The sequence below is a fragment of the Schistocerca serialis genome, chromosome 7 (genome assembly GCF_023864345.2).
Source record: "Schistocerca serialis cubense isolate TAMUIC-IGC-003099 chromosome 7, iqSchSeri2.2, whole genome shotgun sequence".
NCBI lineage: Eukaryota > Metazoa > Arthropoda > Insecta > Orthoptera > Acrididae > Schistocerca > Schistocerca serialis.
This window is the reverse complement of record NC_064644.1, coordinates 23,158,905-23,176,166: the sequence shown is the minus strand read 5'-3', so window position 1 is coordinate 23,176,166 and position 17,262 is coordinate 23,158,905. Positions and strand designations below refer to the sequence as shown.

Sequence of the window (17,262 nt, the reverse complement as noted above, 5' to 3'; positions counted from 1 at the left end):
AGAACTTTTCTAATCACTATATGTAAACTCTTTATGATCGTAACTGCAGTCTGAAAATATTTATAATGCACATGTAAAAATTTGACCAACAAAAAGTAATAAGACTGACAGGAAGCCAGTATGACTTCTCTATGGAGGAACCTATCAAATATCAGGGCTCCTCATCAAGCACAAGCATACACAAGACATGCTGCTTAGAAATATGTCTGTTATCAACATCACCAGCACTATTATGGCTTTTGGAGGGGGTTTGAATGTCAGTAGTTTAACACTTATTCAGTTGACGGTAAGCTGAGACATTGATTATGGAAGTAATCAACACAGTTCTGCAACAGGTAGATGTATTAACAAAATTAACAAATGTCAATACGAATTGCCCATAGTCTATGTGGGAGCAAACAATGCACTATTGGTTGTAACACGGGAACCTCCTGATCACCAAAATCAGAGGCCCCCTCTGCCAATTTTCCATTGAAAACATGTCAAATCCAGTAATTCAAACTGATTGCTTCAAATTTGCATGCAACTGGACACTTCTGAATTATGAGGACTCTTAACCCATAATACAGACGAACTCTGATATCAGGGAATTTCCAAGAATAGTATGGTGTTATCACGACTCACTTTCTTTTAAAATACTGTACAAGGGTCAGATATGAAAGGAACATAAATCAAAAGCTGGAAAATGAATTAAACTTATTCAGATCCAAGTATAATGTAACCAACTGAAAAGCAGTTCTGTTGGAGCACAAAAATAGTGAGTATACTTCTCCAAAAAAAGACTGACAGGAAAGGGGGAGCCAGGTGCCTTATTCCACATCCTGCCTTCCTCACCAAAAATTGTAACATATTCATGCTCTTTTACCACAGAACATTCTAAATCCTTTTTTCTAGTCTCTCTTTGCATGAAGCCTTCATACTCAGCATCTACCTCTCACTACCACTGTCTTCATATGGGCAATTCCATGTCTGTTCAATGTCACATTCAACTTAACCCACTCAGATTTCTTTCAAATTTGGTGCATTAAATGATACACATGGGTGATGGAAAACAATCAATTTGTAGAGGTACAGGACAATTGTGAAGAAAGATACAGGTCTGCCACACCAGACACTTGTATTATCAAAAGTTATGACATTCTCACAAAAGTGGATCCAGTGAAGCCAACTGCCTCTGCATCAGATCTGGTAAATATTAACAATTCAATTGGAGACTTGTGAAATGAGATGTAACCATTTTTATTGCCTTTTCATTGAAGCTACACTGTAAATGGTTCATAATACCATGACAATAATTTTTGTTCAAAATTACTTATGAATTGTATTTTTTAATAATTTGTGTTTCATACTTATATGCTACCTTCAGCATTCTGATAGTGTGCCGCCGGCCGCTGTGTCCGAGTGATTCTAGGTGCTTCAGTCTGGAACTGTGCTGCTGCTACGGTTGCAGGTTCGAATCCTGCCTTGGGCTTGGATGTGTGATGTCCTTAGATTAGTTAGGTTTAAGTAGTTCTAAGTCTAGGGAACTGATGACCTCAGATGTTAAGCTTCATAGTGCTTAGAGTCATTTGAACCATTTGATAGTGTGCTGATGCTGCGACAATAAATTTTTGGTACAATGTCTTCAGTGTGCCATCTTGATATCTACCATGTTTACAGTAGCATAATGGAAATACACAAAATATTTTTTCAAAAAATCTAGGGTGGGGTGTTCCGAGATATTTACGGTCAAAGCTTAAGCTCAATGACCTTGAATGTGAAAATGTTTGAAAACCCACTATCTCCCACGTCAATCTAAAGCTCTACTCATTAGCTTTTCAATTATATCAGTTTCATAGTTGTACCTGGATTGGAACCAGAATTATAGTCAATTATGTTGAGACAGACCCATGTAAATTTCACATTATTTCCAATTCTGCAGACTTTTAACTTTCTTCGCAACTATCACATATCTCTGCAAACTGGTAGTTTTCTATCTCCTATCTGAATCATTTAAAGAAATCTGAGATGGTGATGCTGAAAATGTTAGTTTTCTGCACTGATTTTGCATGGAATTACCCTTATGTCTCTCTCCCACTGTCTCTTTTTTCTCCCACTTGCACTTTCTCCTGTTTGTCCCTCCCACTGGCACTGTCTTAATCCCTTTCTCTCATTGCTCCCTACCACTGACCCCACCTCTGCCACATTCACTGGCTGTCTGCCCCAATGTTATTGTCTTTGTCCCATTCTTTTCCTCTCCCATTCCCACTATCTATTTCTCTGTTGTTTACCGCCTGAGGTCTTTCTATTCAACTGCCACTGCCTTCTCTCCACACGTATCCTTGGGAATGGATTGCTCAAGGTTTTGACCCCTAGACTGGAAAACAGTAACATGTGTATATAGTTGATGGTAGAAATTGGGCAAATTTCTTTGTGTTACAGTTCACTGGTTTGGAGGGGCCCAGACTCTCCAAGCCTATGTATCGACTCCATTCACCTCTATGTAGACTTTCTTGGCATGTTAACAGATCTATCTCTTGTTGGGTCTTCAGCTGGATAAAAACTCATCTGCTCACAATTTTTCTTTGGTCCGTATGGCCCCCATAATCAGGTGAGAAAAGCTAAGACAGTCTCGCTGATAACGGATTCAAACTGTGAATGGTGGAACCTCTGCAAGCAGCGAAAACATGAAAGCTTAGGTAATGTGCAAGTGCTTAAACATTGCTGAAGCCCACTGGCGCAAGAAGAGTTGCAGCGCATCCAGTGGTGAATACTGTTGAAACACAATATATTGTTAGAAATCAATACTCATAGCTGGCCAATACAGATGCCGTTGTTTCTTCACATCTGATAAAACAAGATTCCAAGTTTTACTTAGCAGGTATCCATTATCATAGTTAATGATATTATCTGTTAGTCTGATTTTGACAGATTCTTTTAAAACACAATTCCTGTAATGTGAGGTGTTTGCAGCCACTTGTGTCTCATTGTACAGCATCTTATGGCCCTCTGTAAGCCACTGACCAGCCATCGCACATTTGTCAAGTTGTAATAATTGTGTATGGCTACGATGTTCAACACATCTGTCATTGACGGTATGAATATTTTGTTCACTGTTTATTTTACCGCATTCACATGGTATTTTGTAAACACCAGGCTTCCTCAAACCTAAATTGTCCTTCACAGAGCCAAGAAGTGCTATACTCTTAGCTGGCAGATGGAATAAACATCTGATTTCATGTTTCTTCAAAACCCTACCTATCTTGGCAGACATGTTCCCAGCATATGGAAGGAAAGCCAAAATACTAAAAGTGTCTTCAGCTCGTTTAGGTAATGGTCCAAACTCAAATGCACGTCACATCTGTCTATTTATATAGCCCTTATGATTAAAAACACCCTTAAGATGTTGCAACTCTTGCGGTAAATTCTCAGCATCTAAGATAGCATACGCTCTTTTGACCAAGGTCCTTATGACCCCTGTACATTGAAACAGTGGATGACTGGTGGTAGCATGTAAATACCTATCAGTATATGTCGGTTTCCTATAAACTCTGTGTCCAAGAACACCGTCATCTTTTTTTATAACCGAAAAGGGTAAATCTCTCTTCTTTTCAATCTCCATTGTGAATCTGATTTTAGAATGACGACAAACTGGTGCAATAACAAGTACGAAAAATCTATTGCATCTGGCCAAACAAGAAACATATCGTCAGCATACCTCAAAAAACAAGTGGGCTTCAATTTTTAACGATATATTGCTTTTCAGTAGTATTCACTACTGGAGGCACTGCAACTCTTCTTGCATCAGGGGGCAGCATAAATGCGCGAGTGCTTGCATGTTACCTCAGCGCATGCGCTTTTGTATTTTCGCTGCATATAAAGGTTTCGTTGTTCACAGTTTGAATCAGTTATCGGCAAGAGCAGCTTAGCTTTTCTCACCTGATGATGGTGGCCAGCTGAACCATAGAAATATTGTGTGCAGATGACAGTATGATCCAGCTGAACACCCGAAAATCTCCACTGCCACTGTGTCTCACCAATTACCACCACCTATTCTCTCTTTGGCTCTCACAGCTATTCTCTTAATTCACCTTTCCATTTCTCTGCCACTATCTCCCTCACACCGTAACTGTCTCCCCTTGCTTTCCCTCCTACTGGCACTGTCTCTTCTGTCTTTCACAGTCAATGACTCTCTGCTGGTCTCTTTCAGCACAAAAAGCATGAATATGTTCACATGCCAAAATTTTTGGTAAGGAAGATAGATCAGGATTCAGGCAGCTGGTTTCCCACTTTTCTGTTGAAGTCTTTTAAAGAGGAACATATTCGGTTTTTTTGTGCTCTGAAAGGAGCTTTTTTCAGATGTTTCCCTTCTTTTCCCTGTTAGGGTAGGATGTGCTGCTTATATAAAATTAATTCTGTACAGCAATAACGTTTTGACAGTTTGCTTATACTTCGACACATTTACATACAAACAACATAAAAACAATAAATAAGTACTTCTAATATAATGTTAAAACAAATCATCTTCCATTCAATGAAAGCTCACTTTACTGGGCAACATTTTAGACTACACTGACAGTATACCAAAAAAATGTTGTGTTCAGTTTCCAAGAACAATGGATTTTGTGTGACAAAATAATTTTTACGCTACCAGGTGGCACCAGTAAATGTTTCCTGGTTAAGACAGCCTGTATACAGGTGTAGAGCCCCTTATAAAGAGTCAGCACACTATAAATTTTTATTGGTGAAAAAATGGCAATTAAAACATAGTTTGGTGACCTCAGAACCCTTGCAATGGCTTCAGAACCCTTGCCATGTGTCCACTATGTCAGTTAAAACTACATTTATGCCTCATACCTGGTATTACTACATAGTTTATGTACAAAAGTATGGTAACTCTGAACCTATTTTGACGATTTGGCATGAACAGAAGTTACAGAAGTGGTCACCCCCACAACTGGTACTTTTGTATCCAAAAATCATGGTTTTTTGAGCGAATCTTGATAATGGATAAAGAATTTTATAAATGGAAAAACGTTTCTAGAGAAATGTCTAGAGAATGTACAGTTAAAATCTGAGTAATTTTCTATGCTTAGTTATTTAGATAATTGCAACCCATGGTGCAAAAATGACTAAAAACTGGTTTTTGCTATTCTGTGCGTAAGTATGGTATCTTTGAACAGACAGACAATGATACTGAAAAAAAGTTTCAAAGTTTTCTGAGAACTTCATCTTAAGAACATGTGAAGGTATGGTACCATCACACAGAAATATATTTAACATCAGTTATTAGTTTACATGGCAAAGTTATAGATCCGCCACACAATAATAAGTGTGTATTACGGCTACCTCTGGTTTGGCTGAGGTCAGAGGTATGAAACAGTCTGTGATAGCTAACAATGTTTTTCAGGGGAGAGTAATTGCTGTCACTTGACACAAGCACAGTACAGTAGTTGCAGGATAACAGTTTGAGAGTGGAGTTGAGGCAGTGCACTAGCCGGCACTGTTAGGCTGTTTTGCTAATGATTTCTTCAAATGCTTACTCGTACAGTGGTTGGTTACTGAAAGTTTCTGTGTGAGTGCAATTGGTAACATATGGTGGCATGTTGAATGTGACTTAGCCATGTGTAATTAAAAGTGTTCATAATTCTAGAGAATCTGTAATAAAACATAGAGTTCATGATCTCTTCACAATCATTGTTCTCAATCGATTCGTTCATCAGTAGTTCCCCTAAAGGATCAGCTCTACCAGTCAGATAATTATTAAATTCACAGAGAAATCTGAACAAGAAATCATCATAATATAACAGTCCAGACATGTTATATATGGAAATCAGTGACAAGGATGTTGAATATGAACAATCTTCGAATCCAGAGTATGATGTCTAGTGTCAACATATTGTGAGTGAAGTTGGCATTTTCAACAGTGCCTTGATTTTTCAAGCAACATTGGATAGGGAAAGGAATATAAACAATGAACAATTAAGCTGATAATAATGTGCATGCACAGTATAGATATAAATAACAATAGCTAGTCAAACTGAAAATAGTGACACAATTAACAGAGAGGACAGTATTGATCAGGATGGTGTTGCCACAGACATCATTAATGAATTAGAAACCAGTAACAGAATTCAAAGTACAAATGTAGTAGCAGAAAATGAAAGTTCAAATCTGGATGTAAATGCTGAATCAAGTGAGGCTGCAATAGACAACAATCGGACTGGTGCTGTAGGAAGGGAGGATGCATTAATGCAGCTCTTACAAATGAAATTCACTGATTTAAATAAAAGATCTCATGATCAGGAGCAAAATTTAAATAAAAATCTTGACAACCAGGAGAAATATTTAAATAAAAAGCCTTATGAGAATAACAATAAGTTAGACGATATTAAGAGGGATATAAGTGCAGAGAATCAAATACTGAGAGAGGATTTGAACAAATAACTTAATTAACATACTCAAAAATTGGATGTAATGTTGGATGAAACGGTAGTAGATATTTGTATGACTTGCAAGATTTATTCACAGATTTGAAACACAAGATTACATGAATGAAGAAAATCAAATATACTGATGACATTCAGGACAGTGAGCAACAAGACGAAGATAAAGAATCTGGAGTGGTTGAAGTTCATTCTCAACTAATCTTACACCAACAAGAAATTTATCAGTCTACTGAAATGAGTGCAGTAATTCTTTATCCTATTGTTGGCATGCAAAGGTCATGTGATGATAGTAGTGTGGAAGACAAGGTGATTTTTGATTTATGACGACATTCTACACAGTTTAAAAGTAACGCTAATGAGCAGTATCTATTTATCAAGGCCAATGTGACAATGGTTGGAAGTTCACATGTGAAGATATTTATTGGTTGAGCAAGGGAGTTACTATGGGAAATGTTATTTCAACATGATGAAAAATGGTTTTGCTGTTAATGGATAGTTTAAAGTTTTACACTTGTGAAATCTGAGTAACACAGATATAACTGACTTTTGTGCACAGCAAATGTACATTGGGGACTACATAGCATGAAAGTTAGGCATGGAAGATATTCTGGCATCAGTACAGTTCAGAATAGCATGCTCAAGTGAATATTTGTCCAAGGATTGACATAGCTATATACATAACTTATTAAACCACAGCCAGCATGCAAAGACTTGTGATCAGAACTTTACTACAGATCAGAAGAATAATTTAAAGTGGAACAGTAGATCAAAAAAATAGAGCAAGAAGGAGAAAATAAGAGACTTGTATGCTCACATTGTGAAGAAGAAAAAGAGACAAAAAAAGATCAGAAAGGGAAGAGTGCAAAATTTCAAATTTACTTTCGAATGATAACAAATGGAGATGACTTCCAAAACTCCGACTTTTGTGGGATTTTGTTAATGTTTTTATAGATAAGTGTGTGTGTATAGGTAAGTGTATAGATAAGTGTGTGTGTATTTAAAGTTACTTTCTTGAAATTTTTTAACCAATTTTTGCATGTGACTTTACTTTATGATGCAGTGGCACAAGTTTTGTTTTGGAGTGATTCTGCCACATGTTTTCTTTCTGTGCTCACGAGGTACTGGCCAGCCATGCTACATCATCATCATGCCAGGCTGTGCAATCAAGTGACTTATGGAAGGTGACCAATGTTACAGCATGTGATGTCACCAGTTCACAAGCTTTCCAAGGAGTGACACACCGAGACATGCAGCCCATGACCACGATCACCGCTGCGTGCAGCTAGCTGTCGGTTCCCTTATAAGTTTCAGTGTGAATGTGATCAGTAACATATGGTGGCACATGAAATGTAGCTTAGCTGCATGTAATTAAAAGTGTTAATAATTCTTGCGTATCAGTAATAAAACACACAGTTTGTGATCTCATAACAATCACTGTTCTCAATCAATTATATCATCATCTGCTTCCCTAAATGATAAGCACTTGCAGTCAGTTAATTATTAAATTCATTGAGAAAGCTGAACAAGAAATCATTTTAATATAACAGCCCAGACATGTTGTAAACATCTGGTAAAAATTTTGACGGTCTGTCACAAACAGAAATTATACAAGTGACCAACCTGATAATCGGTACTTTTGGTAATCAAAAAGCATGGTATTTCGAGGTTTTCTCATGATCTGCCCATGAATAAATGGTGCTTTTATAAGCTGCCTACAGCCCATCCTAGATCACACATAATGCAAAAGAACCAACTAATTTCATCAATTTGCCTGGTCTGTGGGCTGGAGGAAGTTTGTAATGTTTATATTTTGGCCCTGAACTGTAGGACAGTTACAGTATGCCTGTTCTTCCGATAATTGTGCTGCAAAGTGACTCATTGCTCACCTTTGGACTGTGTAAAATACTGCCGGTAAAAAGATATACTTCAAAGAATTATGGTTGTCAGAAAATTTATGTGAGATCAGATAATGATGATTGAGACCTGTAAATGAATGTTCAGCTACACAACGTGGATACAATAGCAGATCAAATATTTGCAGGCATGAGAATAATATGGAGATGGTGTGTATGACAGGAGAGCATACCACTTCAATTTTACTGGACTGAATATTTAAAAGGGGGGTGGGGGGTGGGGGGTGTAGATATGCAGGCAGTGGAAGTCAGTTCTCTTCACAGACAAGCCATGCCCTGGTATAAAACATTTTTTGTTTATTTGCTGTGGCAAATCTGGATAAAATCTCCACCTTTCAATGAAGACAATGGAGGATTTTTGTTGAAAGCTGGAGATTTTAGCCAGATTTGACATGAAAAGTGATGAGTATGTTTTATATAAGAATGTTGCTGCGAGGAATTTCGATCACATATCAATCATATCGTGTTTTCAGGATCCAATGATCTAAGAGAGATTGGGGTGTATACAATTTGCAAAAATACTCTAAAGACATAACCTAGAAACATAAATATTTGTGTATGAAATAATAGTGGCCAAGTGTTTGAACATAGTAACAGGAACGAAAAAACCAACAATAAATGGATACAGATGGTGAAAGAGGATTTGGCCTATTTTAATGTCACCCGTGAGTCAATCAGGGACAGGGAAAAGTATAGACAAATAGTGAACGAAATTAAGTGTTTTCCAGAAGAAACGAAACTAAAGAATAATAACAGGAAATGGTCGGAAGAGCGGAGGAGGAACCACTCGAAAATGATGAGGAAATATTGGGAAGAGAGAAAAAAAGATCAAAAAGCCGGGCAAGTGAATTGTTGAACGTGGTCCAAAGATGGCCGAAATCGAAAGAAGAAGAAGTGGCCAATAAAGGCAACGATCAATATTGCTGTGCTATAGACAGAGTAGGAGCCCCATACGTGGCAAGCCCATAAGAACTGAATTTAATGTGCTCAAAGAGTGTCCTATTGTTTTAAGCATTGTACTGTAGTAAGTCAAATAAGAGCATGCAATCAACTAAAAAAAAGGTGGGAATTTTAGGAGATGGGACCTGGATAAACTGACTAAACTAGAGGTTGTACAGAGTTTCAAGGACAGCATAAGGGAACAATTGACAGGAATGGGGGAAAGAAATACAGTAGAAGAAGAATGGGTAGCTCTGAGGGATGAAGTAGTGAAGGCAGCAGAGGATCAGGTACGTAAAAAGACGAGGGCTAGTAGAAATCCTTGGGTAACAGAAGAAATATTGAATTTAATTGATGAAAGGAGAAAATATAAAAATGCAGTAAATGACTCAGGCAAAAAGGAATACAATCATCTCAAAAATGAGATCGACAGGAAGTGCAAAATGGCTAAGCAGGGATGGCTAGAGGACAAATGTAACGATGTAGAGGCTTATCTCACTAGGGGTAGGATAGATACTGCCTACAGGAAAATTAAAGAGACCTTTGGAGAAAAGAGAACCACTTGTATGAATATCAAGAGCTCAAATGGAAACCCAGTTCTAAGCAAAGAAGGGAAAGCAGAAAGGTGGAAGGAGTATATAGAGGGTCTATATACAGGGGCGATGTACTTGAGGACAGTATTATGGAAATGGAAGAGGATGTAGATGAAGATGAAATGGGAGATACGATACTGTGTGAAGAGTTTGACAGAGCACTGAAAGACCTGAGTTGAAAGAAGGCCCTGGGAGTAGACAACATTCCATTAGAACTACTTATGACCTTGGGAGAGCCAGTCCTCACAAAACTCTACCATCTGGTGAGCAAGACGTGCGAGACAGGCGAAATGCCCTCAGCCTTCAAGAAGAATATAATAATTCCAATCCCAAAGAAAGCAGGTGCTGACAGATGTGAAAATTACGGAACTGTCAGTTTAATAAGTCACAGCTGCAAAATACTAGCGCGAATTCTTTACAGATGAATGGAAAAACTGGTAGAAGCTGACATCGGGGAAGATCAGTTTGGATTCCGTAGAAATATTGGAACACGTGAGGCAATACTGACCCTACGACTTATCTTAGAAAATAGATTAAGGAAAGGCAAACATATGTTTGTAGCATTTGTAGACTTAGAGAAAGCTTTTGGCAATGTTGACTGGAATACTCTATTTCAAATTCTAAGGGTGGCGGGGGTAAAATACAGGAAGCGAAAGGCTATTTACAATTTGTACAGAAACCAAATGGCAGTTATAAGAGTTGAGGAGCATGTGAAAGGGAAGCAGTGGTTGGGAAGGGAGTGAGACAGGGTTGTAGCCTCTCCCCAATGTTATTCAATCTGTATACTGAGCAAGCAGTGAAGGAAACAAAAGAAAACTTCGGGTATTAAAATCCATGGAGAAGAAATAAAAAACTTGAGGTTCGCCGATGACATTGTAATTCTGTCAGAGACAGCAAAGGACTTGGAAGAGCAGTTGAACGGAATGGACAGTGTCTTGAAAGGAGGATATAAGATGAACATCAACAAAAGCAAAATGAGGATAATGGAATGTAGTCGAATTAAATCGGGTGATGCTGAGGGAATTAGATTAGGAAATGAGACACTTAAAGTAGTAAAGGAGTTTTGCTATTTGGGGAGCAAAATAACTGATGATGGTCGAAGTAGAGAGGATATAAAATGTAGACTGGCAATGGCAAGGAAAGTGTTTCTGAAGAAAAGAAATTTGTTAACATCGAGTATAGATTTAAGTGTCAGGAAGTCATTTCTGAAAGTATTTGAATGGGGTGTAGCCATGTATGGAAGTGAAACATGGGCAATAAATAGTTTGGAAAGGAAGAGAATAGAAGCTTTCGAAATGTGGTGCTACAGAAGAATGCTAAAGATTAGATGGGTAGATCACGTGTAACTAATGAGGAGGTATTGAATAGGATTGGGGAGAGGAGAAGTTTGTGGCACAACTTGACTAGGAGAAGGGATCGATTGGTAGGACATGTTCTGAGGCGTCAAGGGATCACCAATTTAGCATTGGAGGGCAGCGTGGAGGGTAAAAATCGTAGAGGGAGACAAAGAGATGAATACACCAAGCACATTCAGAAGGATGTAGGTTGCAGTAGGTACTGGGAGATGAAGAAGCTTGCACAGGATAGAGTAGCATGGAGAGCTGCATCAAACCAGTCTCAGGACTGAAGACCACAACAACAAATCAACTAAATTTCTGTGAGGTCAAATTGTGGGTCAGTACGAAGCTGGGAGATCCTTGTGAATAGCTGCTGAAATGTGTTGCACGATTTATTAGTTGGGTATTAACGATGGCACTGTGGACCATGGAAAATATATATATATATATATATATATATATATATATATATATATATATATATATATATATATATATATGCTGACTGCATGGTTTCCTAGTGGCAGCAGCCTACAGGAGCACTTATGGACAGCCACACAAATTAGAATCATCAGTGCCGAATCTAGAGTGACAACCAGGTGCATTAGGAATCATTTTCTGGAGGTTGAGCTAGTACTTTAAGCCACACTTGCTATCAATCTTCATAACATTGCAACCTGTCTTTGACACTGTAACAAAACAGTTAACTGGAGAGACAAATTGCACAAAATTGTTTTCACGGATGAGAGCAGATTCTGTAGATTCATCAGTGAAGCTAATTCAGAAGCATAGCTTAAATCAGGGAAATGGTAAATGCTAGAGTATATCAAACCCAACACTAAGAATCATGGTGTTGGAAGCCGTAGCCTAGAGTGAGTATCATCTCTGGTATTCACCGAGATGGCACCAAAGACTCCAGGCTACATCCAGATTGCCATGCATCTAATTCTGTTGACACTCTCACAATGTTGTGGCAATGTGCTTCTCTATCAGTATAATGTCTGTACATACACTTCTAACATTTCTTTAAGGCGTTCAGCAATTCCACTGGCCAGAATGACAATCTGATTTGTTCTCTATTGAGCTTATGAAGGATAAATATGGGACACTGTGCAAAGGCATCTGCATCAGTATGAATTATTGGTAATATATCTTGACCAAATGAAATAACAGGTAGAAGCTACAAGGAACACTATCATCTAACATGACATTCAGCACCTGTATTAATGATTCAGGGCTGCAAGGAAGACAGGTGAGATTATATGAGATACTGAAATTTTTAGCCAAAATTATCTACCTATTAGTGTATAACTCTATGATTACAATCATATACACCATCTAACATGTGTAATACCTGAATGAACTTCAGGTGTAATAATTTAGCAGTATTATAGTGCAGATAGCTTTGCAGAAAAAAATAGTGTACTTAAATTCTGATGTTGCTTCATTAGTCATAAGTTTGCAATTCCTGCATGTATCTCTGGCTGATAGTAGATGCAAGGCCAAAACTATCAGTGCAGCATTAAAATGTTCATTACTAAGATTTTTTAAATATTCAATAATATAAAATTAATATTTTTTTAATATTCAGTCATATAAAGTAACAAAGCAAGGTGAATGTTAATGTTAATCATTTATTCTGTTATGCATGACTATTTATAACTATTTTGTAAAAGTATAGCTCTTATATAGACTCGGGTAAATGTCATTCATTTCTAACAAATCTTCTATGAAGTTGCAATTTTCACAAACAGTTGTGTAGATCTTGGGCTCCTGTATTCTGTGTGCCGGCCGAAGTGGCCGTGCGGTTAAAGGCGCTGCAGTCTGGAACCGCAAGACCGCTACGGTCGCAGGTTCGAATCCTGCCTCGGGCATGGATGTTTGTGATGTCCTTAGGTTAATTAGGTTTAACTAGTTCTAAGTTCTAGGGGACTAATGACCTCAGCAGTTGAGTCCCATAGTGCTCAGAGCCATTTGAACCATTTGTATTCTGTGTGTACATATATAGTTACAGAACTACATCAAATTCAACTGTTATCATAAAATCACAAGACCCAAATAAACATATGGCAAAATTTAACTGAAATTAAACAGAACCAAATAAACGCAACTTACGTTTTTTCTTGTGACAGAGAGGAGAACCAGAGTTACTGCTCTGTGGTGACCTTTCTGGAGTCTGTTTACTACTAGAGGGGATACTGCAATGGGATTGATTTTGCTCATCACATGCTGGTGTTGTACATTCAGTCTCTTCTGCCTTCACGTGCAGTTTTTGTAGTCGCTTGTACTTCTTTATTAACCTTTCACGCAGTTCCCTTTCTATCTTTTCTGCTCTCTCTTCTTGGGTCTGATGGGAATAAGATTGAATTACTCAAGGAAGAGAACACTGAAATAATTTTTAATTTATTTGTCATCATTTTTAAACAGCACACATGTATGACTATGAAAACTTTCCCAGATGATGATACCACAAAGGGAAGTATTTGTACTGACTAAATGTTTTTACTACATTTATATTTGCTGAAGATCACTCTCTATCCGTGATGTGATACAATTCTACACTGTATAAGACAAAAGAAGATTATCACAAAATATCTGAGTGTTCACAAAAGAAGGTGAAGTTTAAGCTGAACCAATCTTGACATTTTCCATTTAGTGCATGTACAAAAGATACTGTTTGTCCTGAATTTAAAACACTGATGATGCGGGCATCTTGACGTTCATTCACTAACTTGTTGCATGTATAGTAACATGTTTTGATTCTAACTAGATGACTCTGGAAGGAAGGTTATTGTACTCTCAACATTGAGGTCATCAGAGAGAGTGCTGGCTCAACTGATTGCTGTGACCATGTCAAAGGACCATTTTGGAAAATGCCTAAAATGGTTTAGAGAACCCATAGAAAACCTAAATATGCAGGGGTGAACAGAGGTTTGAACTCTGCTGCTCCTATGTGTAAGTTCAGCATCAGCTGCTTGCTACGTCATCTAACTTGACTAGATGCTACTACTTCCTACAGTGACAAAAGAATGGGATGCATAAGACAATGGAATATTATTGTTTTACAATTTGGAAGTGCATTATATGGCACAGTGGCAAAGTCTACGGCACCCTCCATAATTCTATTTGCTGATCATACAATGAAGATTTTCACAAGATGCTGTCTTAGTTGCTGGTGAATCTTCCAGGTTGTATGGTTGTAATCCATGAAACTTCATCATTCATGAGATTTAGCCAGAGCTGTGTTGAACATCTTTGGTGATGCAAGACCTGGAACTTCTCTGAAGATGCCCAACACAGCCAGGAAGGAATGTTACGGACAATGAAGATTCGTAGACCATAACCATACAATCCAAAAGACCATTTTCTGAGTATTAATACTAAGGAAGACATTCACAGGATGAAAAATTGTGAATTGTGTGAATTGTGATTTATTAGTCTCATAACATACACTTAACAAATCATGTGACTATGGTACAGGAGACATGTCAAAAATTATTGTTGTTGTTGTTGTTGTGGTCTTCAGTCCTGAAACTGGTTTGATGCAGCTCTCCATTCTAATCTATCCTGTGCAAGCTTCTTCATCTCCCAGTACCTACTGCAACCTACATCCTTCTAAATCTGCTTAGTGTATTCATCTCTTGGTCTCCCTCTACAATTTTTACCCTCCACACTGCTCTCCAATGCTAAATCTGTGATCCCTTGATGCCTCAGGACATGTCATACCAACCGGCCCCTTCTTCTTGTCAAGTTGTGCCACAAACTCCTTTTCTCCCCAATTCTATTCAATACCTCCTCAATAGTTACGTGATCTACCCATCTAATCTTCAGCATTCTTCTGTAGCACCACTTTTCCAAAGCTTCTATTCTCTTCTTGTCCAAACTATTTATCGTCCATGTTTCACTTCCATACATGGCTACACTCCATACGAATACTTTCAGAAATGACTTCCTGACACTTAAATCTATACTCAACGTTAACAAATTTCTCTTCTTCAGAAACACTTTCCTTGCCATTGCCAGTCTACATTTTATATCCTCTCTACTTCGACCATCATCAGTTATTTTGCTCCCCAAATAGCAAAACTCCTTTACTACTTTAAGTGTCTCATTTCCTAATCTAATTCCCTCAGCATCACCCGATTTAATTCGACTACATTCCATTATCCTCGTTTTGCTTTTGTTGATGTTCATCTTATATCCTCCTTTCAAGACACTGTCCATTCCGTTCAACTGCTCTTCCAGGTCCTTTGCTGTCTCTGACAGAATTACAATGTCATCGGCAAACCTCAAAGTTTTTATTTCTTCTCCGTGGATTTTAATACCTACTCCGAATTTTTGTTTAGTTTCCTTTACTGCTTGCTCAATATACAGATTGAATAACATCGGGGAGGGGCTACAACCCTGTCTCACTCCCTTCCCAACCACTGCTTCCCTTTCATGCCCCTCCACTCTTATAACTGCTATCTGGTTTCTGTACAAATTGTAAATAGACTTTTGCTCCCTGCATTTTACCCCTGCCACCCTTAGAATTTGAAATAGAGTATTCCAGTCAACATTGCCAAAAGCTTTCTCTAAGACTACAAATGCTACAAACATATGTTTGCCTTTCCTTAATCTATTTTCTAAGATAAGTCGTAGTGCAGTATTGCCTCACGTGTTCCAATATTTCTATGGAATCCAAACTGCTCTTCCCCGAGGTCAGCTTCTACCAGTTTTTCCATTCGTCTGTAAAGAATTCGCGTTAGTATTTTGCCGCTGTGACTTATTAAACTGACAGTTCCGTAATTTTCACATCTGTCAGCACCTGCTTTCTTTGGGATTGGAATTATTATACTCTTCTTGAAGTCTGAGGGCATTTCACCTGTCTCACACGTCTTGCTCACCAGATGGTAGAGTTTTGTCAGGACTGGCTCTCCCAAGGTCATCAGTAGTTCTAATGAAATGTTGTCTACTCCCGGGGCCTTCTTTCAACTCAGGTCTTTCAGTGCTCTGTCAAACTCTTCACACAGTATCGTATCTCCCATTTCATCTTCATCTACATACTCTTCCATTTCCATAATACTGTCCTCAAGTACATCGCCCCTGTATAGACCCTCTATATACTCCTTCCACCTTTCTGCTTTCTCTTCTTTGCTTAGAACTGGGTTTCCATTTGAGCTCTTGATATTCATACAAGTGGTTCTCTTTTCTCCAAAGGTCTCTTTAATTTTCCTGTAGGCAGTATCTATCTTACCCCTAGTGAGATAAGCCTCTACATCGTTACATTTGTCCTCTAGCCATCCCTGCTTAGCCATTTTGCACTTCCTGTCGATCTCATTTTTGAGATGATTGTATTCCTTTTTGCCTGAGTCATTTACTGCATTTTTATATTTTCTCCTTTCATCAATTAAATTCAATATTTCTTCTGTTACCCAAGGATTTCTACTAGCCCTCATCTTTTTTACCTACCTGATCCTCTGCTGCCTTCACTACTTCATCCCTCAGAGTTACCCATTCTTCTTCTACCGTATTTCTTTCCCTCATTCCTGTCAATTGTTCCCTTATGCTGTCCCTGAAACTCTGTACAACCTCTAGTTTAGTCAGTTTATCCAAGTCCCATCTCCTTAAATTCCCACCTTTTTGCTGTTTTAATCTACAGTTCATAACCAATAGATTGTGGTCAGAGTCCATGTCTGCCCCTGGAAATGTCTTACAATTTAAAACCTGGTTCCTAAATCTCTGTCTTACCATTATATAAACTATCTGAAACCTTTTAGCATCTCCAGGGTTCTTCCATGTATACAACCTTGTTTCATGTTTCTTGAACCTAGTGTTAGGTATTATTAATTTATGCTCTGTGCAAAATTCCACCAGACGGCTTCCTCTTTCATTTCTTACCCCCAATCCATATTGACCTACTATGTTTCCTTCTCTCCCTTTTCCTACTCTTGAATTCCAGTCACCCATGACTATTAAATTTTCGTCTCCCTTCACTACCTGAATAATTTCTGTTATCTCATCATACATTTCATCAACTTCTTCATCATCTGCAGTGCTAGTTGGCATATAA

General features: G+C 38.1%; 1 protein-coding gene across 1 annotated transcript in view; it reads right to left on the bottom strand.

Moving 5' to 3' along the window:
* Positions 1-17,262, bottom strand: part of LOC126412063 (A-kinase anchor protein 17A-like) — a 135,572-nt gene that overhangs the window by 732 nt on the left and 117,578 nt on the right. The window contains exon 5 of the mRNA XM_050081446.1: positions 13,326-13,557. Within this exon, the coding sequence (XP_049937403.1) occupies positions 13,326-13,557 (232 nt within the window). The remainder of the gene's footprint in view (positions 1-13,325; positions 13,558-17,262) is intronic.